Consider the following 27,872-nt stretch of genomic DNA (forward strand, 5'->3'; position numbering starts at 1 on the left):
GTGATGGTGGAATAGGGACAGAATAGGGGGAGTATTTTGATGAAAGTCTAAGCAGTTTAAAGGATTAAATCGGCCTGGGAAGGATTAGTGTGTGAGACCGGACATCAATTGAGTCGAGTGGTGGCTGTAATTTCCCCTCTCTCTCTGAACGAGGTGATTACATTCTGCACTGGTTTCAATCTCCATCTGACAGGCTTCCGGGTGCCTCCATCTCGGGACTTCTCCCGAGTTTTCCCCAGCATGCTGAATACCAGCGGCCTATTTAACTGTGGTGGCTTCACAGACTCTGCATTCTCTCCCATTCCCCTCCTTGCAGGCACAACCACTTCCATCCCGAGTCACTGAAAAGCCTCCAGGTGGTACAGGCCTCTGACCACCCAGAGACCCTCTCTCTGAGCGACCATACCCCTCGATCTCTCAATCAGGACTCCTGTCATCGGGGAACTGAGTCCAAATAGAACAGCAGCTTGAACATGGCGGACCGAGAATAATGTCCCCCCCCCCCCATATCTCTCTCTCTCTTTCCGCCTCTCTCTCTGTCTCTCTCTCTCTCTCTCTGTCTCGCTCTCTGCCCCTGTCTCTCTCTCACCCTGACTCTCTCGCCGTCTCTCACACTGTTTCTCTCTCTGTCTCTCTTTCCGTCAGTCATAGATTTCATAGAATTTACAGTGCAGAAGGAGGCCATTCGGCCCAACAAGTCTGCACCGGCTCTTGGAAAGAGCACCCTACCCAAGCCCACACCACCCTATCCCCATAACCCAGTAACCTCACTCAACCAACACTAAGGGCAATTTTGGACACTAAGGGCAATTTAGCATGGCCAATCCACCTAACCTGCACATCTTTGGACTGTGGGAGGAAACCGGAGCACCCGGAGGAAACCCACGCACACACAGGGAGAACGTGCAGACTCCGCACAGACAGTGATCCAGCCGGGAATCGAACCTGGGACCCTGGAGCTGTGAAGCAATTGCGCTAACCACTATGCTACCGTGCTGCCCCACGATAGCATAGTCTTTGTCTCTCTCTCTCTCTGTCAGTCTCTGTCTGTCTTTGTCTCTCTCTCTCTCTCTCTGTCAGTCTCTGTCTCTCTGCCTGTCTTTGTCTCTCTGTCAGTCTCTGTCTCTCTCTCTGTCTCTTTCTCTATTTCTCTCTGTCAGTCTCTGTCTCTCTCTCTCTCTCTTTCTCTCCGTCTCTCTGTCTGTCTTTGTCTCTCTCTCTGTGTCAGTCTCTGTCTCTCTCTCTCTGTCTGTCTTTGTCTCTGCCTGTCTCTGTCTCTCTCTCTGCCTGTCTCTATCTCTCTCTCTGTCTGTCTTTGTCTCTCTCTCTGCCTGTCTCTATCTCTCTCTCTGTCTGTCTTTGTCTCTCTCTCTCACTGGACTGGCTGAATAATGAGTCAGTTTTTTGTGTTGTTATAGTCAGGATGCATTTGTAGAGTACACAAAGACCACAAAAAGCTAAGTCAAATAAAAAAAGCCAAATTTAAGACATTACTTATCATACAGTTCGAACACTATTCCTAAAGCAAGTAATATTCTAACTAAACTACAATCTACACTTTACTGACACTTGACTCATGCACACTAACTTAAATTGTACTCAGCTCTGCTCCTTGTCTCTCTCCCCCAGAAGCCTGAGAGGCATCCCTTTTATAGGTCTGCTCCCCAGCTCCACCTGGTGGCAGAATATAGTATCACATTACAATGTGCCAGACATCACGCATAATGTCACATCCCCCTTTCTTTGAAAATGCATACATCAATAATGCAAAATTGGTACATGGAAATGCACATTGTGAAAGGTTAACAATGTAGTTCTTAACTTTTAACAGTTCATGAATTGAGTCGGTACTCAATAGTCACTGTTGTTGTGCGGTATATAATCAACAAGTCATCAGTTCAATCGATCAGGTGTTCGACTGGTTGAACCACCTTTATTGCCTGGTGTGGGCCTTTTTCTTGTGCTTGTGGTGTCGATTTCTTGCCTCCTATGCCCGAAAAACTGGTTTGATTTCTAGTTTTGGAGCAAGTACCAACTCTTCCAATTCGTTGGAACAATGCTTTTTCCCAAACCATGTCCTGCAGTCCCTCGCTCGTTTGGTACCTGGATTGCTTTCCATACTGCATAGTTTGTCAAGGGTGACCGGAAGTCCCAACACTTCGTGGTCATTGAATCGCAATGCGTTGGTTAGTTGTTCTTTGGTTTCAAAGTTGTATCTTTGTGTAAGTTCTGTTGTTCTGTCGTTACTCTTTGTGTTCTCAAGATCAGTTCCTTTTGGCGAGTCTGATTCAACTTTGAACTTTTTTTAAAAACATATTTTTATTCTCCTTTTTCACATTTTCTCCCAACTTTACACCCACCAACAATAAACACTAATGAGGAACGAATATGTCAATCCCCATATCAATAACAACGATCCCATCGTCCCACCAAACCCCAAACATTAGCCCGCATGTTCACACAAACAAATGACAGAAATGAATCAGGAATCACCAATAGTCGCCATTAACACACACAGCCCCCCGCACCCCAACCCTCCCAGCCGCCCCCCCCTAATGTTCGATGTGATCCAATTCTCGAAAGTGCATAATGAATAACGCCCATGAATTGTAGAACCCCTCCATCCTTCCCCTCAGTTCAAATTTGACCTTCTCAAGAGTCAAGAATTCCAGCAGGTCCCCCCGCCACGCCAGGGCACAGAGTGGGGAGATTGATCTCCACCCGAACAGGATCCGCCTTCGGGCGATCAACGAGGCGAAGGCTACAACATCTGCCTCTGCGCTTCCAACCCCGGCTGGTCCCACACCCCGAATATGGCCTCCCGGGGGACGCGGGTCCAGTTTCACGTGCACCACCTTGGAAATTACCCTAAAAACCTCCTAGTAATCCCCCAGCTTTGGACAGGACCAAAACATATGAACGTGATTAGCGCTCCCCCCCCCCCCCCCCCCCCCCCCCCCTCCCCAGCAACGTTCACACACATCTTCTACTCCTTCAAAGAATCGGCTCATCCTCGCCCTCGTGGGGTGCGCTCTGTACACCACCTTCAGCTGTATCAGCCCCAACCTCGCGCACGAGGTGGAGGCATTCACCCTCCGGAGCACCTCACACCAGAACCCCTCCTCCATACCCTCTCCCAACTCTTCCTCCCACTTTGCTTTGATCCCTTCCAGCGGTGCCTTCTCCTCCTCCGAAATAGCTCCGTAAACCGCTGACCCCCTTCTCCAGTCCCTTTGTCATCAGCACCTCCTCCAGCAATGTGGAGGCCGGCTCTACTGGGAAGCTCCTTTTTGGCAAAATCCCGAACCTGCATGTATCTAAACATTTCCCCCTGCTCCAGCCCACACTTCGCTTCCAGCTCCTTCAATCCTGCAAACCCACCCCCAAGAAACAAATCTTTTAGCGTCTTAATCCCCTACTCCTCCCATTTCCGAAAATTCCCATCCCACCTCCCTGGCTCAAATCTGTGGTCCCCCCGAATCGGCATTTCCCTTGACCCTGCCCCCAACCCGAAGTGTTGGCGAAACTGCCTCCAAATTCTCAATGAAGCTATTATTACCGGACTCCCTGAGTATTTCCCCGGAGCTATCGGGAGCGGCGCTGTCGCTAGTGCTTTCAATCACGACCCCCTGCCCAAACTCTCCTCCATTAAAAAAAATAAATAAATTTAGAGTACCCAATTCATTTTTTCCAATTAAGGGGCAATTTAGCGTGGCCAATCCACCTAGCCCTGCACATCTTTTGGGATGTGGGGGCGAAACCCACGCAGACACGGGGAGAATGTGCAAACTCCACACGGACAGTGACCCAGAGCCGGGATTGAACCTGGGACCTCGGAGTCGTGAGGCAACCGTGCTGACTACTTGCGCCACCGTGCTGCCTGCACTCCTCCATTCTGACCCACTGGGAGTCAACCCCTCTGACCCAGCTCCGCACCTTCTCCATATTCGCCACCCAGTAGTAATACATCAGGTTCGGGAGACCCAAACCCCCTGCCTGCCTTCCCCTCTGTAGCAGCACCTTTCTCACTCTGGCCACCTTCCCTCCCCATATGAACGAAGTAATCATCTTCAAACTTTTTACTGTCAGTTGCCTTTGGATTTTCTGACGTATCTTTGAGCTCTTTGCGCTTCTCATCAGGAGTCAACTTCTCCAAGATGTCTTGTTGGCTGTTCACAATTGGTGTGCTCTCAACTGAGTTGCACTCTCATTGTCAGCCTCTGTACAGTCCAGCTGAGATCTGTCAGTCTCGCCGTTGTCCTGCCCAGCTTGTACGCTACTTGTGACCATGTCGTCACTAGTTGCAAATAAAGTAGATAGATCTTCATATTCTTCCTCCTCGGGCTCACCACCTGATTCACCGCTGTCCTCATCAGATGACTGCGGCATCATATCTCATGGCCAGTTACAATGATGCTCTGTCTTCATGCTGTCTGGAATGTACAGTCGTTCAACAAGGTTCGGGGCTCGCACGCTTTCGCTCCCAATATGGACTCTCTCTCTCTCTCTCTGTCCACGACGTGACTTCGATTGTGCACCCATGCTTCGAGGTCGCATACCCCGAGCGTTTCAATCGCATTCTCACTGCGGCCGATCAGCCGTTTCCGCCGATCAAAAACTGTCAGTGGAACTCTCGGGCGGTTTCAAATCAGAGAGGCTGAGGAGGTTGGCACTCGTTCCCGTGACGAGCTTGCGGTTGGCTAATGTGGCATTCGGCATGACTGGAATTGTCCAATTCTCCTGATTTTGGACAGTTGTGATTGGGTTTATTTTTTCAGCTTCTGAAATTTCCTTTGCCTACACTTTCAATTGTGTTAATATAGAATCTTCCAAATCGATCTCATCTTCTATGATGTTGAGTTACCTTCTTTCTAAGTATATTTGATTAAATTCAGTGCTTGATTCATGCTGTAAACTTCTCCTACAGCTGTTCAGTCAACTTCCACATCGCGCTTCCTTCCCAAGCGTGCCTGTGCAAAATGGCCGCCTTCTGTAGCGCTGTTTCTCTGCCTGCCCCACAACTTCAGTGGCATCAACCACGTGGTGTACCTTTGCGCCACATTCCCGGCTGAATATTCCGGAACTTCTATTTTTAGATTCTTGCAACGTTAGTTTCTTTTCTCTGAGCAGTTTTTTTTTTTACAGAGTTTTTAAAATTGATTTGAGGCACCACAAGGCTGATTATTTTTCTCAGTTACCACATTCAACTTATTTTTAACCATCACTGCCTTCAAATTGGAAAGAATTATACTCCTCGACTGCCTGCGATCCAGCTAAATTTAGGGGCAGCGCAATTTTCCGCTGGTCAGGAGCAGGGGCAGATAAAAAAAAACTTCAGACTGTTGTTTGAAAGTTTTCCAATTTAGATCGCGTTTACCAGTCGACTTGAATTGCCTGGGCTTCTGCAGACCTTCCATCTTACAGGCCGGAATTCGGTGCTGACTTCGAGATCTGTTCAGTAGTGCTTTTCTTGTCTTTAAAACTAATCTGACGAACTAAACTATTTGCTATTTTTTTTTTTCGAAACACGCCTGGTACCATATGGCGTTCTTTGTGTTGCTTATACCCAGGATGGATTTGTAGAGTACACAAAGACCACAAAAAGCGAAGTCAAATAAACAAAGCTAAATTTAAGACACTACTTATTATACAGTTCGTACACTATTCCTAAAGCAAGCAATATTCTAACTAAACTACAATCTACACTTTACTAATACTTGACTCATGCACACTAATTTAAATTACTCTCTGCTTTGCTCCTTGTCTCTCTAACCTACTCTCATCTCTACACTCTCTCTCCCAGAAGCCTGAGAGGCATCTCTTTTATAGGTCTGCTCTCCACCTCCATCTGGTGGTAGAATATAGTACCACATTAACTCTGAATGTGCCAGACATTACACATCATGTTACTAGTGTCCCGGAAACAGGAACCCGTTTGCATTCTCAGAACGGCCAATATTGGAGCGAGCGGGAACCGGGATAAATCTCGACACAGCCACTACCGCCTCAGGTTAATCACTTTTAGAGAAATACCTGGACTCTCAGGGGTCAGGGCAGGGTCCCCTGGGGTCAGAGCAGAGTCCCCCCCCTGGGGTCAGAGCAGAGTCCCCAGGGGTCATGTTCGGGGTCCCACCGAGAAAGGGCGGCACGGTGGCGCAGTGGTTAGCACTGCTGCCTCATAGCGCTGAGGACCCGGGTTCGACCCCGGCTCTGGATCACTGTCCGTGTGGAGTTTGCACATTCTCCCCGTGTCTGTGTGGGTTTCGCCCCCACAACCCAAAGATGTGCAGGTTGGGTGGATTGGCCATGCTAAATTGCCCCTTAATTGGAAAAAAATATATAATTGGGTACTGTAAATTTATTTTTTAGAAGGACCCTCCCCCCCGTGTCTGAGGGCAGTGGGCCCCCCCCCCCTGGTTCTACGGCAGGATCCCCCTGTGTCCCGGGGCAGGGGTTCCCCCAGAGGAAGGAAGGGAGCAGTGCAGTAACTGGAAAGTGAGTAGAGGTGAAAGAAGGAAGGATGGATAGCGAGATGGATGGAGAGATGGATGGATGGAGAGATGGATGGATGGAGAGATGGATGGATGGAGAGATGGATGGATGGAGAGATGGATGGATGGAGAGATGGATGGATGGAGAGATGGATGGATGGATGGATGGATGGATGGATGAATGGTTGGATGGATGGATGGATGGATGGATGAAAGGAGAGATGGAGAGATGGATGGATGGATGGATGGAGAGATGGTTGGATGGATGGATGGAGAGATGGATGGATGGATGGATGAATGGTTGGATGGATGGATGGAGAGATGGATAGATGGATGGATGATGGATGGATGGAGAGATGGAGGGATGGATGGATGGATGAATGGTTGGATGGATGGATGGAGAGATAGATGGATGGATGGAGAGATGGATGGAGAGATAGAGAGATGGATAGATGGATGGAGAGATGGATGGATGGAGAGATGGATGGATGGATGAATGGTTGGATGGAGAGATGGATGGATGGATGGATGATGGATGGATGGAGAGTTGGATGGATGGATGAATGGTTGTATGGATGGATGGAGAGATAGATGGATGGATGGATGGAGAGATGGATGGAGAGATAGTGAGATGGATGGATGGATGGAGAGATGGATGGATGGATGGATGGATGCTGGATGGATGGATGGATGATGGATGGATGGATGATGGATGGAGAGATGGATGGATGGATGGATGGAAGGAGAGATGGAGAGATGGATGGATGGAGAGATGGATGGATGAATGGATGGATGAATGGTTGGATGGGTGGATGGAGAGATGGATGGATGGATGGATGGATGAATGGTTGGATGGATGGATGGAGAGATGGATAGATGGATGGATGATGGATGGATGGAGAGATGGATGGATGGATGAATGGTTGGATGGATGGATGGAGAGATAGATGGATGGATGGAGAGATGGATGGAGAGATAGAGAGATGGATAGATGGATGGAGAGATGGATGGATGGATGGATGGATGGAGAGATGGATGGATGGAGAGATGGATGGATGGAGAGATGGATGGATGGATGAATGGTTGGATGGATGGATGGAGAGATGGATGGATGGATGATGGATGGATGGAGAGTTGGATGGATGGATGGATGGATGAATGGTTGGATGGATGGATGGAGAGATAGATGGATGGATGGATGGAGAGATGGATGGAGAGATAGAGAGATGGATGGATGGATGGAGAGATGGATGGATGGAGGATGGATGGATGGATGGATGATGGATGGATGGATGGATGATGGATGGATGGATGATGGATGGAGAGATGGATGGATGATGGATGGATGGAGAGATGGATGGATGGATGGATGGAAGGAGAGATGGAGAGATGGATGGAGAGATGGATGGGTGAATGGATGGATGAATGGTTGGATGGATGGATGGAGAGATGGATGGATGGATGAATGGTTGGATGGATGGAGAGATGGATAGATGGATGGATGATGGATGGATGGAGAGATGAAGGGATGGATGGATGGATGAATGGTTGGATGGATGGATGGAGAGATAGATGGATGGATGGATGGAGTGATGGATGGAGAGATAGAGAGATGGATAGATGGATGGAGAGATGGATGGATGGATGGATGGATGGAGAGATGGATGGATGGAGAGATGGATGGATGGATGAATGGTTGGATGGATGGAGAGATGGATGGATGGATGATGGATGGATGGAGAGTTGGATGGATGGATGGATGGATGAATGGTTGGATGGATGGATGGAGAGATAGATGGATGGATGGATGGAGAGATGGATGGAGAGATAGAGAGATGGATGGATGGATGGAGAGATGGATGGATGGATGGATGATGGATGGATGGATGGATGATGGATGGATGGATGATGGATGGAGAGATGGATGGATGGATGGATGGAAGGAGAGATGGAGAGATGGATGGATGGAGAGATGGATGGATGAATGGATGGATGAATGGTTGGATGGATGGATGGAGAGATGGATGGATGGATGGATGAATGGTTGGATGGATGGATGGAGAGATGGATAGATGGATGGAGAGATGGATGGATGGATGAGTGGTTGGATGGATGGATGGAGAGATAGATGGATGGATGGAGAGATGGATGGAGAGATAGAGAGATGGATAGATGGATGGAGAGATGGATGGAGAGATGGATGGATGGATGGAGAGATGGATGGATGGAGAGATGGATGGATGGAGAGATGGATGGATGGATGAATGGTTGGATGGATGGATGGAGAGATGGATGGATGGATGATGGATGGATGGAGAGTTGGATGGATGGATGGATGGATGAATGGTTGGATGGATGGATGGAGAGATAGATGGATGGATGGATGGAGAGATGGATGGAGAGATAGAGAGATGGATGGATGGATGGAGAGATGGATGGATGGATGGATGGATGGAGGATGGATGGATGGATGATGGATGGATGGATGATGGATGGAGAGATGGATGGATGGATGGATGATGGCTGGATGGATGGATGATGGATGGATGGATGGAGAGATGGATGAAGTGATGGATGGATGGAGTGATGGATGGATGGATGGAGAGATGGATGGATGGAGAGATGGATGGATGGAGAGATGGATGGATGGAGAGATGGATGGATGGAGAGATGGATGGATGGATGATGGATGGATGGATGGAGAGATGGATGGAGTGATGGATGGATGGATGGAGAGATGGATGGATGGAGAGATGGATGGATGGAGAGATGGATGGATGGAGAGATGGATGGATGGATGGATGATGGATGGATGATAGATGGATGGATGGAGAGATGGATGGAGTGATGGATGGATGGAGAGATGGATGGATGGATGGATGATGGATGGATGATGGATGGATGGATGATGGATGGATGGAGAGATGGATGGATGGAGAGATGGATGGATGGATGGAGAGATGGATGGATGGCTGGATGGATGGAGAGATGGATGGACAGAGAGATGGAGAGATGGATGGAGAGATGGATGGAGAGATGGATGGAGAGATGGATGGATGGATGGAGAGATGGATGGATGGAGAGATGGATGGATGGAGAGATGGATGGATGGATGGGTGGAGAGATGGATGGGTGGAGAGATGGATGGAGAGATGGATGGATGATAGAGAGATGGATGGATGGAGAGATGGATGGATGGAGAAATGGAGTGATGGATGGGTGGAGAGATGGATGGATGGAGAGATGGATGGATGGATGGATAGAGAGATGGATGGATGGAGAGATGGATGGAGAGATGGAGTATTGGCGATGGAGATTGTAGTGTTGGATGGAATTGATGCTTCTCTTGCCTCAATCTCACTCTTTCTTTTCTCCCTCTCTCACTCTCCCTCCCTCTATCTCCCACCTTCCTCTTTCCCTCACATATTAACTCTGCTTCTCTTTCCACTCTCTTGCTCCCTCTCTCCACCTCTCCCTCTCTCCCCCTTTCTCTCCCCGCCTCTCTCTCCACCCCTTTCTCTTCTTTCTCTCTCTCTTTTCTGCTCTCTCCTCGTCTCTCCTTTCTCTACCCCCTCTCTCTTTCTCTCTCTCTTCTCTCTCTCACACTCTCTCCCCCTCTGCCCACCCTCCCCCTCTCTCTTTTGCTCCTCTCTCTCTATATCCTTCTCTGCTCTCTCTCATTCCTCCTGCTCGTTCTTCCCCACTGTCTCTCTCTCTCCCTACTCTCTCTCCCGCCTCTCTTCACCCCCTTTCTCTCTCTCTCTCACTCTCTGCTCCCTTTCCCTCTCCTCTCCCCTCCCTCTCTCTCTCTTCCCCTCTCTCCACGCCCTCTCCCCCTCTATTAACCCCCCCCCCCTCTCTCTCTCTCCCTCTCTCTGGATTTAGGGATTTTCCGACATGCCTTTCAGCTGTCTGACCCTCCGCACCGGGAGATTTTACAGCGATCTCAGTGATGTAACCGACAAGTACAGCATGGGACAACTACTGCGAGCGTGAGTGAATCCCCCCACCTCGAGACCCCTACCCCGAGACCTCCACCCCGAGACCCCCAGCCCGAGACCCCCAGCCCGAGACCCCCAGCCCGATACCCCCACCCCGATACCCCCACCCAAGACCCCCAACGCGAGAGTCTCACCCCGAGACCCGCACCCTGAGATCCCCACCTCGAGACCCCCACCCCGAGACCTCCACCCCGAGACCCCCAGCCCGAGACCCCCAGCCCGAGACCCCCAGCCCGAGACCCCCAGCCCGAGACCCCCAGCCCGAGACCCCCAGCCCGAGACCCCCACCCCGATACCCCCACCCCGATACCCCCACCCCGATACCCCCACCCCGATACCCCCACCCCGATACCCCCACCCCGATACCCCCACCCCGATACCCCCACCCCGATACCCCCACCCCGATACCCCCACCCCGATACCCCCACCCAAGACCCCCAACGCGAGAGTCACCCCGAGACCCGCACCCTGAGATCCCCACCTCGAGACCCCCACCCCGAGAACCCCACCCCGAGACCCCCACCCCGAGACCCCCACCCCGCGACCCCCAACCCGAGGCCCCCATCCCGGGAACCCCACCCAGAGACCCCCACCCCAAGACCCCCACCCCGAGACCCCCATCCCTAGACCCTCACCCCGAGACCCCATCCCGAGACCTCCCACCCTCCGACCCCCACCCTGCGAACCCCCCCGAGACCCCCATCCCGCGACCCCCCCCACCCTGAGATCCCCCACCCTGCGAACCCCCCCGAGACCCCCCACCCCTAGACCCCCACCTCGAGACCCCCACCCTGAGACCCCCACCCCGAGACCCCACCCCATGACCCCCACCCCGAGACCCACACACCAACACCCTCACCGCGAGATGCCCCCCATGACCCCCACCCCGAGACCCTCACCCCGAGACCCTCATCCCGTGACACACACCCCGAGACCCCGCACCCTGCGATCCCCCCCTGAGACCCCCCACCCCGAGACCCTCACCCCAAGACCCTCACCCCAAGACCCCACCCTGAGACCACCATCCCTAGACCCTCACTCTGAGACCCCCACCCCGAGACCCCCCCCCCGAGACCCCCCCCCGAGACCCCCCCCCCGAGACCCCCCCCCCGAGACCCCCACCCCGAGACCCCCACCCCGAGACCCCCACCCCGAGACCCCCACCCCGATACCCCCACCCCGATACCCCCACCCCGATACCCCCACCCCGGTACCCCCACCCCGGTACCCCCACCCCGATACCCCCACCCCGATACCCCCACCCCGATACCCCCACCCCGATACCCCCACCCCGATACCCCCACCCCGATACCCCCACCCCGATACCCCCACCCCGATACCCCCACCCCGATACCCCCACCCCGATACCCCCACCCCGATACCCCCACCCCGATACCCCCACCCCGATACCCCCACCCCGATACCCCCACCCCGATACCCCCACCCCGATACCCCCACCCCGATACCCCCACCCCGATACCCCCACCCCGATACCCCCACCCCGAGACCCCCACCCCGAGACCCCCACCCCGAAACTCCCACCCCGAAACCCTCACCCGGAGACCCCCACCCCGAGACCTCCCACCCTCGGACCCCCACCCTGAGACCCCCCACCTTGCGAACCCCCCGAGACCCCCCAACCCGAGACTCCCCACCCCGAGACCCCGCACCCTGCGATGCCCCCCTGAGACCCCCCACCCCGGGACCCGCACCCCAAGACCCTCACCCCAAGGCCCCCATCCTGAGACCCCCACCCCGAGACCCTCACTCCGAGACCCCCACCCCGGGACCCCCACCCCAAGACCCTCACCCCGAGACCCCCACCCTGAGACCCCCACCCCGAGACCCTCACTCTGAGACCCCCACCCCGAGACCCTGCACCCTGCGATCTCCCGCTGAGACCCCCCACCCCGAGACCCCCACCCCAAGACCCTCACCCCAAGGCCCCCACCCTGAGACCCCCACCCCGAGACCCTCACTCTGAGACCCCCACCCCGAGACCCTCACCCCGATACCCTCACCCCGAGACCCCCACCCCGAGACCGCCACCCCGAGACTCCCACCCCGAGACCCTCACCCGGAGACCCCCACCCCGAGACCTCCCACCCTCCGACCCCCACCCTGAGACCCCCCACCCTGCGAACCCCCCGAGACCCCCTAACCCGAGACCCCCCCACCCCGAGACCCCGCACCCTGCGATCCCCCCTGAGACCCCCCACCCCGAGACCCCCACCCCAAGACCCTCACCCCAAGACCCCCACCCTGAGACCCCCACCCCGAGACCCTCACTCTGAGACTCCCACCCCGAGACCCCCACCCCGAGACCCTCACCCCGAGACCCTCACCCCGAGACCCTCACCCCGAGACCCTCACCCCGAGACCCTCACCCCGAGACCCTCACCCGGAGACCCCCACCCCGAGACCGCCACCCCAAGACTCCCACCCCGAGACCTCCCACCCTCCGACCCCCACACTGAGACCCCCCACCCTGCGAACCCCCCGAGACCCCCAACCCGAGACCCCCCACCCCGAGATCCCCAACCCTGCGAACCCCCCCAAGACCCCCCACACCGAGACCCCCGCCCCGAGACCCCCACCCCGAGACCACACACCATGACCCCCACCCCGATACCCCCACACCGACACCCTCACCGCGAGATCCACCCATGACCCCACCCCGAGACCCTCACCCCGAGACTCTCACCCTGAGACCCCCACCCGAGACCCCTAACGCGAGAGCCTCACCCCAAAACCCGCACCTCGAGACCCCCACCCCGAGACCCCCACCCCGAGACTCCCACCCCGAGACCCTCACCCGGAGACCCCCACCCCGAGACCTCCCACCCTCCGACCCCCACCCTGACACCCCCCACCCTGCGAACCCCCCGAGACCCCCCAACCCGAGACTCCCCACCCCGAGACCCCGCACCCTGTGATCCCCCCTGAGACACCCCACCCTGAGACCCCCACCCCAAGACCCTCACCCCAAGACCCCCACCCTGAGACCCCCACCCCGAGACCCTCACTCTGAGACTTCCACCCCGAGACCCCCACCCCGAGACCCTCACCCCGAGACCCTCACCCCGAGACCCTCACCCGGAGACCCCCACCCCGACACCCCCCACCCTGCGAACCCCCCGAGACCCCCCAACCCGAGACTCCCCACCCCGAGACCCTGCACCCTGTGATCCCCCCCTGAGACCCCCCACCCTGAGACCCCCCACCCTGAGACCCCCACCCCAAGACCCTCACCCCAAGACCCCCACCCCGAGACCCTCACTCTGAGACTTCCACCCCGAGACCCTCACCCCGAGACCCTCACCCCGAGACCCTCACCCCGAGACCCTCACCCCGAGACCCTCACCCCGAGACCCTCACCCCGATACCCTCACCCGGAGAACCCCACCCCGACACCGCCACCCCAAGACTCGCACCCCGAGACCCCCACCCCGAGACCTCCCACCCTCCGACCCCCCACCCTGCGAACCCCCCGAGACCCCCAACCCGAGACCCCCCACCCCGAGATCCCCAACCCTGCGAACCCCCCAAGACCCCCCACACTGAGACCCACACCCAAGACCCCCACCCTGAGGCCCCCACCCCGAGACCCCACCCCATGACACCCACCCCGATACCCCCACACCAACACCCTCACCGCGAGATCCCCCCATGACCCCACCCCGAGACCCTCACCCTGAGACCCCCACCCGAGACCCCTAACGCGAGAGCCTCACCTCGAAACCCGCACCTCGAGACCCCCACCCCGAGACCCCCACCCCGAGACCCCCACCTCGATACCCCCACACCGAGACCCCCAACGCGAGACCCGCACCCCGAGATCCCCACCCCGAGACCCCCACCCCATAACCCCCCGAGACCCCCACCCCGTGACCCCCACACTGAGACCCCCAACCCAAGACCCCCACCCCGAGACCCCCACCCCGAGACCCCCACCCACAGACCCTCACCCCGAGACCGCCACCCCAAGACCCCGACCCCGAGACCCTCACCCACAGACCCTCACCGCGAGACCCCCCCGAGACCCCCACCCCGAGACCCCCACCCCGAGACCCCCACCCCGAGACCCCCACCCCGAGACCCCCACCCCGAGACCCCCACCCCGAGAACCTCACCCTGAGACCCTCACCCCGAGACCCCCACCCCGAGACCCCCACCCCGAGACCCCCACCCCGAGACCCTCAACCCGAGACCCCCACCCCGAGACCCCCACCCCGAGACCCCCACGCAAAACCCCTCTGATCGAGATGGTCCTTTCCAAAACTGACTCCTACCCAAACCCCAACGCCTACCCCTCCCTGAAACCCACCAACCTCCGCCCCACCCCCTCCCCCCTCCGTTCCTCCGCCCTCAGCGAGCCCCTGTCTCCCGTGTGACGGGAAGGTTTGTGATGCCCGCGGTGGTCAACCAGCCCCTCCGGCTGACCCTCCGTTGATCTGCGAGGTACCGGGTCTGTGATCGGCCCTCGTTCCTGTGCCCAGATGCACGGGGATTGCCCCCCGCCCCCCTTGAATCGGCTCCTCCCCTCCTGCCAACCTCAGCCCCACCCAGGTGGACCCTGTCCTGTACGAGCGAAGGTGCGTTCAGGGTCTCCTCCGTCTGCCGTGTTCGGAGCCGTTCCTCGCCGGGGGCACAGGACTCCCCCCCCCCCCCCCTGGGGTGACGGGACTTCACCCCGCCCACCTCAACCCAGCCAGCAAGCTGCTCGACCACGCCGGGCGGCGCCACGGGGGCCAAACGCGCCCGCCGCAGTCAGGCGGAGGAGGAAGGAGCATCAATGCTGGCGGGGTTCGCTCTGTCGTCCTGCGCGGGCGGGCTGCTCAACTAAACGGGGCGTCGGGGAAAACAGCGCCGGCCGTCGCCACCGGCACAGTGCGATCCCAATCTCACAGTCTATCGTTCCCATCACCCCCCCCCCCACACAGGAAGGAGTTCTGCGAGATCTGCATCGTCAGGGAGAAGCTTTCGGACAAGTTGTTCTCCTGCAAAAAATTCTCAAAGAAGGACGGACGCAACGTGCGGAGAGCGGCAAAAAATGAGATTCTGATCCTCAAGATGTAAGTGCAGAGGGAGCTTTACTCTGTATCTAACCCCGTGCTGTCCCTGTCCTGGGAGTGTTTGATGGGGACAGTGTAGAGGGAGCTTTACTCTGTATCTAACCCCGTGCTGTACCTGTCCTGGGAGTGTTTGATGGGAACAGTGTAGAGGGAGCTTTACTCTGTATCTAACCCCGTGCTGTACCTGTCCTGGGAGTGTTTGATGGGGACAGTGTGGAGGGAGCTTTACTCTGTATCTAACCCTGTGCTGTACCTGTCCTGGGAGTGTTTGATGGGGACAGTGTAGAGGGAGCTTTACTCTGTACCTAACCCCGTGCTGTACCTGTCCTGGGAGTGTTTGATGGGGACAGTGTAGAGGAAGCTTTACTCTGTATCTAACCCCGTGCTGTGCCTGTCCTGGGAGTGTTTGAAGAGGACAGTGTGGAGGGAGCTTTACTCTGTATCTAACCCCGTGCTTTCCCTGTCCTGGGAGTGTTTGATGGGGACAGTGTAGAGGGAGCTTTACTCTGTACCTAACCCCGTGCTGTACCTGTCCTGGGAGTGTTTGATGGGGACAGTGTAGAGGGAGCTTTACTCTGTATCTATCCCCGTGCTGTACCTGTCCTGGGAGTGTTTGATGGGGACAGTGTAGAGGGAGCTTTACTCTGTATCTAATCCCGTGTTGTACCTGTCCTGGGAGTGTTTGATGGGGACAGTGTAGAGGGAGCTTTACTCTGTATCTAACCCCGTGCTGTGCCTTTCCTGGGAGTGTTTGATGGGGACAGTGTAGAGGGAGCTTTACTCTGTATCTAACCCCGTGCTGTACCTGTCCTGGGAGTGTTTGATGGGGACAGTGTAGAGGGAGCTTTACTCTGTATCTAACCCCGTGCTGTACCTGTCCTGGGAGTGTTTGATGGGGACAGTTTAGAGGGAGCTTTACTCTGTATTAACCCTATGCTGTACCTGTGCTGGGAGTGTTTGATGGGGACGGCGCAGAGGGAGCTTTACTCTGTATCTAACCCCGTGCTTTCCCTGTCCTGGGAGTGTTTGATGGGGACAGTGTAGAGGGAGCTTTACTCTGTACCTAACCCCGTGCTGTACCTGTCCTGGGAGTGTTTGATGGGGACAGTGTAGAGGGAGCTTTACTCTGTATCTATCCCCGTGCTGTACCTGTCCTGGGAGTGTTTGATGGGGACAGTGTAGAGGAAGCTTTACTCTGTATCGAACCCCGTGCTGTACTTGTCATGGGAGTGTTTGATGGGGACAGTGTAGAGGGAGCTTTACTCTGTATCAACCCCGTGCTGTACCTGTCCTGGGAGTGTTTGATGGCGACAGTGTAGAGGGAGCTTTACTCTGTATCTAACCCCGTGCTGTACCTGTCCTGGGAGTGTTTGATGGGGACAGTGTAGAGGGAGCTTTACTCTGTATCTAACCCCGTGCTGTACCTGTCCTGGGAGTGTTTGATGGGGACAGTGTAGAGGGAGCTTTACTCTGTATCTAACCTCGTGCTGTACCTGTCCTGGGAGTGTTTGATGGGGACAGTGTAGAGGGAGCTTTACTCTGTAACTAACCCCGTGCTGTACCTGTCCTGGGAGTGTTTGATGTGGACAGTGTAGAGGGAGCTTTACTCTGTATCTAACCCTGTGCTGTACCTGTCCTGGGAGTGTTTGATGGGGACAGTGTAGAGGGAGCTTTACTCTGTATCTAACCCCGTGCTGTACCTGTCCTGGGAGTGTTTGATGGGGACAGTGTAGAGAGAGCTTTACTCTGTATCTAACCCCGTGCTGTACCTGTCCTGGGAGTGTTTGATGGGGACAGTGTAGAGGGAGCTTTACTCTGTATCTAACCCCGTGCTGTACCTGTCCTGGGAGTGTTTGATGGGGACAGTGTGGAGGGAGCTTTACTCTGTATCTAACCCCGTGCTGTACCTGTCCTGGGAGTGTTTGATGGGGACAGTGTAGAGGGAGCTTTACTCTGTAACTAACCACGTGCTGTACCTGTCCTGGGAGTGTGTGATGGGGACAGTGTAGAGGGAGCTTTACTCTGTATCTAACCCTGTGTTGTACCTGTCCTGGGAGTGTTTGATGGGGACAGTGCAGAGGGAGCTTTACTCTGTATCTAACCCCGTGCTGTACCTGTCCTGGGAGTGTTTGATGGGCACAGTGTAGAGGGAGCTTTACTCTGTATCTAACCCCGTGCTGTACCTGTCCTGGGAGTGTTTGATGGGGACAGTGTAGAGGGAGCTTTACTCTGTATCTAACCCCGTGCTGTACCTGTCCTGGGAGTGTTTGATGGGGACAGTGTAGAGGGAGCTTTACTCTGTATCTAACCCCGTGCTGTGCCTGTCCTGGGAGTGTTTGATGGGGACAGTGTAGAGGGAGCGTTACTCTGTGTTTAAGGAGGACAGATTGATCCTGGGTTGTGAATCATCCCAGAATTAAAGAGCTCCGTCGATATGCACTGCCCCATGGGCAGCTATGTTGAGGTGGGTGGGGGGTTTGTGCCGGAGGGTGGGGGGTTTGTGCCGGTGGGTGGGGGGTTTGTCCCGGTGGGTGGGGGTTTGTGCCGGTGGGTGGGGAGTTTGTGCCGGTGGGTGGGGGGAGGTAAGTGGACTGAGGGGAATATTAATAATTGCTGTATATTGTCTGCAGGGTAAATCATCCCAACATCTTACAGTTGATTGATTCCTTCGAGACGCGGGACGAATACTTCGTCATTCAGGAGCTGTGAGTGGGGCTGTCTGAGCCCATATTTACTTCACCGTCTGCGTTTTTCGTGGTGGTGAGGCGCTGCGGTGGCCGGTGAAAAACAGTGACTTAAAAAAACCCCGGCTGCACCATGGGGTTCGGAGTGGAGCTCATCTGCGATTCCCCACTTAGTCGAATAGCAGCCACCAGCACAGCGGGTTTTCCGGCGGGTGAATAGCAGTCCCTCTGTCTCACTGCTACCCTTCCGTATTTCCACCCTGTCCCATCTCACCCCCCCCCCCCCCCACACTCCCTCAGCTTCGCTCACGTATAGATCCGCCAGTTATCTTTGACTTCACCCCGCTCTCTGCTGTTTCCCAGGGCTACAGGAAGTGACCTCTTTGACTGGATCCTCGAGCAGGGGTCGTACACAGAGAGAGACGCCAGCAACGTAATTCGGCAGGTGCTGGAGACGGTTTCATATCTCCACTCACTCCACATTGTCCATCGAAATATCAAGGTGAGCTTCACTCAGATACTGCACACTCACTGGTGTCTCTCAGTCCCCTCTCTCTCAGGGAGATATCTGTACACTGACTGGTGTCTCTCAGTCCCCTCTCTCTCAGGGAGATATCTGTACACTCACTGGTGTCTCTCAGTCCCCTCTCTCTCAGGGAGATATCTGTACACTGACTGGTGTCTCTCAGTCCTCTCTCTCTCTCAGGGAGATATCTGTACACTGACTGGTGTCTCTCAGTCCCCTCTCTCTCTCAGGGAGATATCTGTACACTGACTGGTGTCTCTCAGTCCCCTCTCTCTCAGGGAGATATCTGTACACTGACTGGTGTCTCTCAGTCCCCTCTCTCTCTGGGAGATATCTGTACACTGACTGGTGTCTCTCAGTCCCCTCTCTCTCAGGGAGATATCTGTACACTGACTGGTGTCTCTCAGTCCCCTCTCTCTCTCAGGGAGATATCTGTACACTGACTGGTGTCTCTCAGTCCCCTCTCTCTCTCTCGGGGAGATATCTGTACACTGACTGGTGTCTCTCAGTCCCCTCTCTCTCTCAGGGAGATATCTGTACACTGACTGGTGTCTCTCAGTCCCCTCTCTCTCTCAGGGAGATATCTGTACACTGACTGGTGTCTCTCAGTCCCCTCTCTCTCAGGGAGATATCTGTACACTGACTGGTGTCTCTCAGTCCCCTCTCTCTCAGGGAGATATCTGTACACTGACTGGTGTCTCTCAGTCCCCCCTCTCAGGGAGATATCTGTACACTGACTGGTGTCTCTCAGTCCTCTCTCTCTCAGGGAGATATCTGTACACTGACTGGTATCTCTCAGTCCCCTCTCTCTCTCAGGGAGATATCTGTACACTGACTGGTGTCTCTCAGTCCTCTCTCTCTCAGGGAGATATCTGTACACTGACTGGTGTCTCTCAGTCCCCCCTCTCTCTCTCAGGGAGATATCTGTACACTGACTGGTATCTCTCAGTCCCCTCTCTCTCTCAGGGAGATATCTGTACACTGACTGGTGTCTCTCAGTCCCCTCTCTCTCTCAGGGAGATATCTGTACACTGACTGGTGTCTCTCAGTCCCCCCTCTCAGGGAGATATCTGTACACTCACTGGTGTCTCTCAGTCCCCTCTCTCTCTCAGGGAGATATCTGTACGCTGACTGGTGTCTCTCAGTCCCCTCTCTCAGGGAGATATCTGTACACTCACTGGTGTCTCTCAGTCCTCTCTCTCTCAGGGAGATATCTGTACACTCACTGGTGTCTCTCAGTCCCCTCTCTCTCTCAGGGAGATATCTGTACACTGACTGGTGTCTCTCAGTCCCCCCTCTCAGGGAGATATCTGTACACTCACTGGTGTCTCTCAGTCCTCTCTCTCTCAGGGAGATATCTGTACACTCACTGGTGTCTCTCAATCCCCTCTCTCAGGGAGATATCTGTACACTCACTGGTGTCTCTCAGTCCTCTCTCTCTCTCAGGGAGATATCTGTACACTCACTGGTGTCTCTCAGTCCCCTCTCTCAGGGAGATATCTGTACACTCACTGGTGTCTCTCAGTCCTCTCTCTCTCAGGGAGATATCTGTACACTGACTGGTGTCTCTCAGTCCTCTCTCTCTCAGGGAGATATCTGTACACTCACTGGTGTCTCTCAGTCCCCTCTCTCTCAGGGAGATATCTGTACACTGACTGGTGTCTCTCAGTCCCCTCTCTCTCTCAGGGAGATATCTGTACACTGACTGGTGTATCTCAGTCCCCTCTCTCTCGGGGAGATATCTGTACACTCACTGGTGTCTCTCAGTCCCCTCTCTCTCAGGGAGATATCTGTACACTCACTGGTGTCTCTCAGTCCCCTCTCTCAGGGAGATATCTGTACACTGACTGGTGTCTCTCAGTCCCCCCTCTCTCTCAGGGAGATATCTGTACACTCACTGGTGTCTCTCAGTCCCCCCTCTCAGGGAGATATCTGTACACTCACTGGTGTCTCTCAGTCCCCTCTCTCTCAGGGAGATATCTGTACACTCACTGGTGTCTCTCAGTCCCCTCTCTCTCTCAGGGAGATATCTGTACACTGACTGGTGTCTCTCAGTCCCCTCTCTCTCTCAGGGAGATATCTGTACACTGACTGGTGTCTCTCAGTCCCCTCTCTCTCTCAGGGAGATATCTGTACACTCACTGGTGTCTCTCAGTCCCCCCTCTCTCTCAGGGAGATATCTGTACACTCACTGGTGTCTCTCAGTCCCCCCTCTCAGGGAGATATCTGTACACTCACTGGTGTCTCTCAGTCCCCTCTCTCTCAGGGAGATATCTGTACACTGACTGGTGTCTCTCAGTCCCCCCTCTCAGGGAGATATCTGTACACTGACTGGTGTCTCTCAGTCCACTCTCTCTCAGGGAGATATCTGTACACTGACTGGTGTCTCTCAGTCCCCTCTCTCTCAGGGAGATATCTGTACACTCACTGGTGTCTCTCAGTCCCCCCTCTCAGGGAGATATCTGTACACTCACTGGTGTCTCTCAGTCCCCTCTCTCTCAGGGAGATATCTGTACACTCACTGGTGTCTCTCAGTCCCCCCTCTCAGGGAGATATCTGTACACTCACTGGTGTCTCTCAGTCCCCTCTCTCTCTCAGGGAGATATCTGTACACTGACTGGTGTCTCTCAGTCCCCTCTCTCTCTCAGGGAGATATCTGTACACTGACTGGTGTCTCTCAGTCCCCTCTCTCTCTCAGGGAGATATCTGTACACTCACTGGTGTCTCTCAGTCCCCCCTCTCAGGGAGATATCTGTACACTCACTGGTGTCTCTCAGTCCCCTCTCTCAGGGAGATATCTGTACACTCACTGGTGTCTCTCAGTCCCCTCTCTCTCAGGGAGATATCTGTACACTGACTGGTGTCTCTCAGTCCCCTCTCTCAGGGAGATATCTGTACACTCACTGGTGTCTCTCAGTCCCCTCTCTCAGGGAGATATCTGTACACTCACTGGTGTCTCTCAGTCCCCTCTCTCAGGGAGATATCTGTACACTGACTGGTGTCTCTCAGTCCTCTCTCTCTCAGGGAGATATCTGTACACTGACTGGTGTCTCTCTGTCCTGTCTCTCTCTCAGGGAGATATCTGTACACTGACTGGTGTCTCTCAGTCCCCTCTCTCAGGGAGATATCTGTACACTGACTGGTGTCTCTCAGTCCTCTCTCTCTCTCTCAGGGAGATATCTGCACACTGACTGGTGTCTCTCAGTCCCCTCTCTCTCAGGGAGATATCTGTACACTGACTGTTGTCTCTCAGTCCCCTCTCTCTCAGGGAGATATCTGTACACTCACTGGTGTCTCTCAGTCCCCTCTCTCTCAGGGAGATATCTGTACACTCACTGGTGTCTCTCAGTCCCCTCTCTCTCTCAGGGAGATATCTGTACACTCACTGGTGTCTCTCAGTCCCCCCCTCTCAGGGAGATATCTGTACACAGACTGGAGTCTCTCAGTCCCCTGTCTCTCAGGGAGATATCTGTACACTCACTGGTGTCTCTCAGTCCCCTCTCTCAGGGAGATATCTGTACACTGACTGGTGTCTCTCAGTCCCCTCTCTCTCTCAGGGAGATATCTGTACACTGACTAGTGTCTCTCAGTCCCCTCTCTCTCAGGGAGATATCTGTACACTGACTGGTGTCTCTCAGTCCCCTCTCTCTCAGGGAGATATCTGTACACTGACTGGTGTCTCTCAGTCCCCTCTCTCTCTCAGGGAGATATCTGTACACTGACTGGTGTCTCTCAGTCCCCTCTCTCTCTCAGGGAGATATCTGTACACTGACTGGTGTCTCTCAGTCCCCTCTCTCTCTCAGGGAGATATCTGTACACTGACTGGTGTCTCTCAGTCCCCTCTCTCTCTCAGGGAGATATCTGTACACTGGCTGGTGTCTCTCAGTCCCCTCTCTCTCAGGGAGATATCTGTACCCTGACTGGTGTCTCTCAGCCCCCTCTCTCTCTCAGGGAGATATCTGTACACTGACTGGTGTCTCTCAGTCCCCTCTCTCTCAGGGAGATATCTGTACACTGACTGGTGTCTCTCAGTCCCCTCTCTCTCTCAGGGAGATATCTGTACACTGACTGGTGTCTCTCAGTCCCCTCTCTCTCTCAGGGAGATATCTGTACCCTGACTGGTGTCTCTCAGCCCCCTCTCTCTCTCAGGGAGATATCTGTACACTGACTGGTGTCTCTCAGTCCCCTCTCTCTCAGGGAGATATCTGTACACTGACTGGTGTCTCTCAGTCCCCTCTCTCTCTCAGGGAGATATCTGTACACTGACTGGTGTCTCTCAGTCCCCTCTCTCTCTCAGGGAGATATCTGTACACTGACTGGTGTCTCTCAGTCCCCTCTCTCTCTCAGGGAGATATCTGTACACTGACTGGTGTCTCTCAGTCCCCTCTCTCTCTCAGGGAGATATCTGTACACTGACTGGTGTCTCTCAGTCCTCTCTCTCTCTCAGGGAGATATCTGTACACTGACTGGTGTCTCTCAGTCCCTCTCTCTCTCAGGGAGATATCTGTACACTGACTGGTGTCTCTCAGTCCCCTCTCTCTCAGGGAGATATCTGTACACTGACTGGTGTCTCTCAGTCCCCTCTCTCTCTCAGGGAGATATCTGTACACTCACTGGTGTCTCTCAGTCCCCTCTCTCTCAGGGAGATATCTGTACACTGACTGGTGTCTCTCAGTCCCCTCTCTCAGGGAGATATCTGTACACTGACTGGTGTCTCTCAGTCCCCTCTCTCTCTCAGGGAGATATCTGTACACTGACTGGTGTCTAACAGCCCCCTCTCTCTCTCTCAGGGAGATATCTGTACACTGACTGGTGTCTCTCAGTCCTCTCTCTCTCAGGGAGATATCTGTACACTGACTGGTGTCTCACAGTCCCCTCTCTCTCTCAGGGAGATATCTGTACACTGACTGGTGTCTCTCAGTCCCCTCTCTCTCAGGGAGATATCTGTACTCTGACTGGTGTCTCTCAGTCCCCTCTCTCTCTCAGGGAGATATCTGTACACTGACTGGTGTCTCTCAGTCCCCTCTCTCTCTCAGGGAGATATCTGTACACTGACTGGTGTCTCATAGTCCCCTCCCTCAGGGAGATATCTGTACACTGACTGGTGTCTCATAGTCCCCTCCCTCAGGGAGATATCTGTACACTGACTGGTGTCTCTCAGTCTCCTCTCTCTCTCAGGGAGATATCTGTACACTGACTGGTGTCTCTCAGTCCCCTCTCTCTCAGGGAGATATCTGTACACTGACTGGTGTCTCTCAGCCCCCTCTCTCTCAGAGAGATATCTGTACACTGACTGGTGTCTCTCAGTCCCCTCTCTCTCTCAGGGAGATATCTGTACACTGACTGGTGTCTCTCAGTCCCCTCTCTCTCTCAGGGAGATATCTGTACACTGACTGGTGTCTCTCAGTCCCCTCTCTCAGGGAGATATCTGTACACTGACTGGTGTCTCTCAGTCCCCTCTCTCTCTCAGGGAGATATCTGTACACTGACTGGTGTCTCTCAGTCCCCTCTCTCAGGGAGATATCTGTACACTGACTGGTGTCTCTCAGTCTCCTCTCTCTCTCAGGGAGATATCTGTACACTGACTGGTGTCTCTCAGCCCCCTCTCTCTCAGAGAGATATCTGTACACTGACTGGTGTCTCTCAGTCCCCCCTCTCTCTCAGGGAGATATCTGTACACTGACTGGTGTCTCTCAGTCCCCTCTCTCTCTCAGGGAGATATCTGTACACTGACTGGTGTCTCTCAGTCCCCTCTCTCAGGGAGATATCTGTACACTGACTGGTGTCTCTCAGTCCCCTCTCTCTCTCAGGGAGATATCTGTACACTGACTGGTGTCTCTCAGTCCCCTCTCTCAGGGAGATATCTGTACACTGACTGGTGTCTCTCAGTCCCCTCTCTCTCTTGGGGAGATATCTGTACACTGACTGGTGTCTCTCAGTCCCCTCTCTCTCTCTCAGGGAGATATCTGTACACTGATTGGTGTCTCTGTGTCCTCTGTTTTATTCTAGCTGGAGAATTTGATTTACTACAGACATCAGAATCCATCCAAGGTGGTGATTGGGGATTTCCATCTGTCACGTATCGAGACAGGCTCAATGTCAGATCCTTGTGGGACACCGGAATATTTGGGTAGGAATTGGACTCATTCCTGCTTTGTGTCTCCTCCCGGTCTTTGTACACTCCCCTTGCCCGCATGTCCTCTCCCCTGCGCACTCTCCCTCACCCCCGTGCGCGCGCTCGCTCTCCCCTTGCGTGTACTCGCTCCCCCCCCTCTCGCCTGTGTTCGCACTTTAATCTAATAATCTTTATTGTCACAAGTAGGTTTACATTAACACTGCAATGAAGTTACTGTGAAAATCCCCTCGTCGCCACATTCCGGCACCTGTTCAGGTACACAGAGGGAGAATTCAGAATGTCCAATTCACCTAACAGCACGTCTTTCGGGACTTGTGGGAGGAATCCGGAGCACCCGGAGGAAACCCACGCAGACACGGGGAGAACGTGCAGACTCCACACAGACAGTGACCCAAGCTGGGAATCGAACCGGGGACCACTGCGCTACCGTGCCACCTCGCACTAACTTACGCCAGCATGCGCGCTACCTCTTGCTCGCAGGAGTGCTCCCACTCACCTACTCTGAATTCAGCCGGCGAATAGTCAATTTAGAGATTTCAGGTACGCTGCCTTCAGCAGATGAATAGCCGGTTCAGAGATTTCAGTAACTCTGCCTTCAGCAGGCGAATAGTGGGTTTAGATATTTCAGTAACGCTGCCTTCAGCAGGCGAATAGTCGGTTTAGAGATTTCAGAAACGCTGGCTTCAGCAGGCGAATAGCCGGTTTAGAGATTTCAGTAACGCTGCCTTCAGCAGGCGAATAGCCAGTTTAGAGATTTCAGTAACGCTGGCTTTAGCAGGCCAATAGTCGATTTACAGATTTCCGTAACGCTGACTTCAGCAGGCGAATAGTCTGTTGAGAGAATCCCGTAATGCTGATTTCAGCAGGCGAATAGTTGGATTAGCGATTCCAGAGCGCTGGCTTCAGCAAGCGAATAGTCGGTTTAGAGATTCCAGTAACGCTGCCTCTTGCAGGTGAATAGTCGGTTTAGAGATTCCAGTAACGCTGCCTTTAGCGGGCGAATAGCCGGTTTAGAGATTCCAGTAACGCTGCCTCTTGCAGGTGAATAGATGGTTTAGAGATTCCAGTAACGCTGCCTTTAGCAGGCGAATAGTCGGTTTAGAGATTCCAGTAACGCTGCCTTTAGCAGGCGAATAGATGGTTTAGAGATTCCAGTAACGCTGCCTTTAGCAGGCAAATAGTCGGTTTAGAGATTCCAGTAACGCTGCCTTTAGCAGGCGAATAGTCGGTTTAGAGATTCCAGTAACGCTGCCTTTAGCAGGCGAATAGTCAGTTTAGAGATTCCAGTAACGCTGCCTTTAGCAGACGAATAGTCGGTTTAGAGATTCCAGTAACGCTGCCTCTTGCAGGTGAATAGATGGTTTAGAGATTCCAGTAACGCTGCCTTTAGCAGGCGAATAGTCGGTTTAGAGATTCCAGTAATGCTGCCTTTAGCAGGCAAAGAGTCGGTTTATAGATTCCAGTAACGCTGCCTCTTGCAGGTGAATAGATGGTTTAGAGATTCCAGTAACGCTGCCTTTAGCAGGCAAATAGTCGGTTTAGAGATTCCAGTAACGCTGCCTTTAGCAGGCGAATAGATGGTTTAGAGATTCCAGTAACGCTGCCTTTTGCAGGCGAATAGTCAGTTTAGAGATTCCAGTAACGCTGCCTTTAGCAGGCGAATAGATGGTTTAGAGATTCCAGTAACGCTGCCTTTAGCAGGCAAATAGTCGGTTTAGAGATTCCATTAACGCTGCCTTTAGCAGGCGAATAGTCGGTTTAGAGATTCCAGTAACGCTGCCTTTAGCAGGCGAATAGATGGTTTAGAGATTCCAGTAATGCTGCCTTTTGCAGGCGAATAGTCAGTTTAGAGATTCCAGTAACGCTGCCTTTAGCAGGCAAATAGTCGGTTTAGAGATTCCAGTAATGCTGCCTTTTGCAGGCGAATAGTCGGTTTAGAGATTCCAGTAACGCTGCCTTTAGCGGGCGAATAGTCGGTTTAGAGATTCCAGTAACGCTGCCTCTTGCAGGTGAATAGTCGGTTTAGAGATTCCAGTAAAACTGCCTTTTGCAGGTGAATAGTCGGTTTAGAGATTCCAGTAACGCTGCCTTTAGCGGGCGAATAGCCGGTTTAGAGATTCCAGTAACGCTGCCTCTTGCAGGTGAATAGTCGGTTTAGAGATTCCAGTAACGCTGCCTTTTGCAGGCGAATAGTCAGTTTATAGATTCCAGTAATGCTGACTTCAGTACGCAGCACAGTAACACAGTGGTTAGAACTGTTGCCTCACAGCTCCAGGGATCCGGTTTTATTTCCCAGCTTGGGTCACTGTCTGTGCGGAATCTGCACGTTCTCCCCGTGTCTGCGTGGGTTTCCTCCGGATGCTCCGGTTTTCCCCCACAAGTCCCGAAAGACGTGCTTGTTAGGTGAATTGGACATTCTGAATTCTCCCTCTGTGTACCTGAACAAGCGCCGGAGTGTGGCGACTAGGGGCTTTTCACAGTAACTTCATTGCATTGTTAATGTAAACCTACTGACACTTATAAAGATTATTATTACAGATTATTAAAACAAACTTTAGTACTAACACAGGATTAAACTAACTTTAATATCATAGGATAAATAGTTTACAATTACTAATTAAAACAATGCTGAACAATAAAATTAAACACTTTAACTCCATCTGTTATCTGTTGTCTCCAATCAAGCAAAACCCGCCTCAGGTCAAAACCCACTTTTAAATATGGTTAGCAAACGCAGGAATGCTTGTGTATAGAGGTGTCTTGGAGGAACTACTTTGAGAGAGAGAGATCCCTCAGGAAACAGCCCGCAGATTCTTGCCTGTGTCAAACTACTCGAGGTGGATTGAGCGCACGGAGCTGAGGAGCCCCAACACGCCAGTGGAAAACGTATGAATCACACTCTCGGTATGGGCGGCAAGGCTTGCCCAGGTCGAATTGCAAACCTGCGTTCTATGGGTCC

At 53.9% G+C, this 27,872-nt stretch overlaps 1 protein-coding gene across 2 annotated transcripts in view; it reads left to right on the plus strand.

Moving 5' to 3' along the window:
- LOC140405577 (caM kinase-like vesicle-associated protein) overlaps positions 1–27,872 on the plus strand; it is a 95,886-nt gene that overhangs the window by 67,807 nt on the left and 207 nt on the right. The window contains exons 1-6 of one of the 2 annotated variants that reach the window (XM_072494135.1): positions 6,434–6,495; positions 10,377–10,483; positions 15,436–15,567; positions 18,198–18,272; positions 18,615–18,753; positions 24,787–24,907. In XM_072494135.1, the coding sequence (XP_072350236.1) occupies positions 10,389–10,483; positions 15,436–15,567; positions 18,198–18,272; positions 18,615–18,753; positions 24,787–24,907 (562 nt within the window). In that variant the 5' untranslated portion in view covers positions 6,434–6,495; positions 10,377–10,388. Of the gene's footprint in view, positions 1–6,433; positions 6,496–10,376; positions 10,484–15,435; positions 15,568–18,197; positions 18,273–18,614; positions 18,754–24,786; positions 24,908–27,872 lie in introns of those variants that run through there. The other variant, XM_072494134.1, reaches the window with a different exon arrangement.

This window comes from Scyliorhinus torazame, unplaced genomic scaffold, assembly GCF_047496885.1.
Source record: "Scyliorhinus torazame isolate Kashiwa2021f unplaced genomic scaffold, sScyTor2.1 scaffold_85, whole genome shotgun sequence".
Taxonomy (NCBI): domain Eukaryota; kingdom Metazoa; phylum Chordata; class Chondrichthyes; order Carcharhiniformes; family Scyliorhinidae; genus Scyliorhinus; species Scyliorhinus torazame.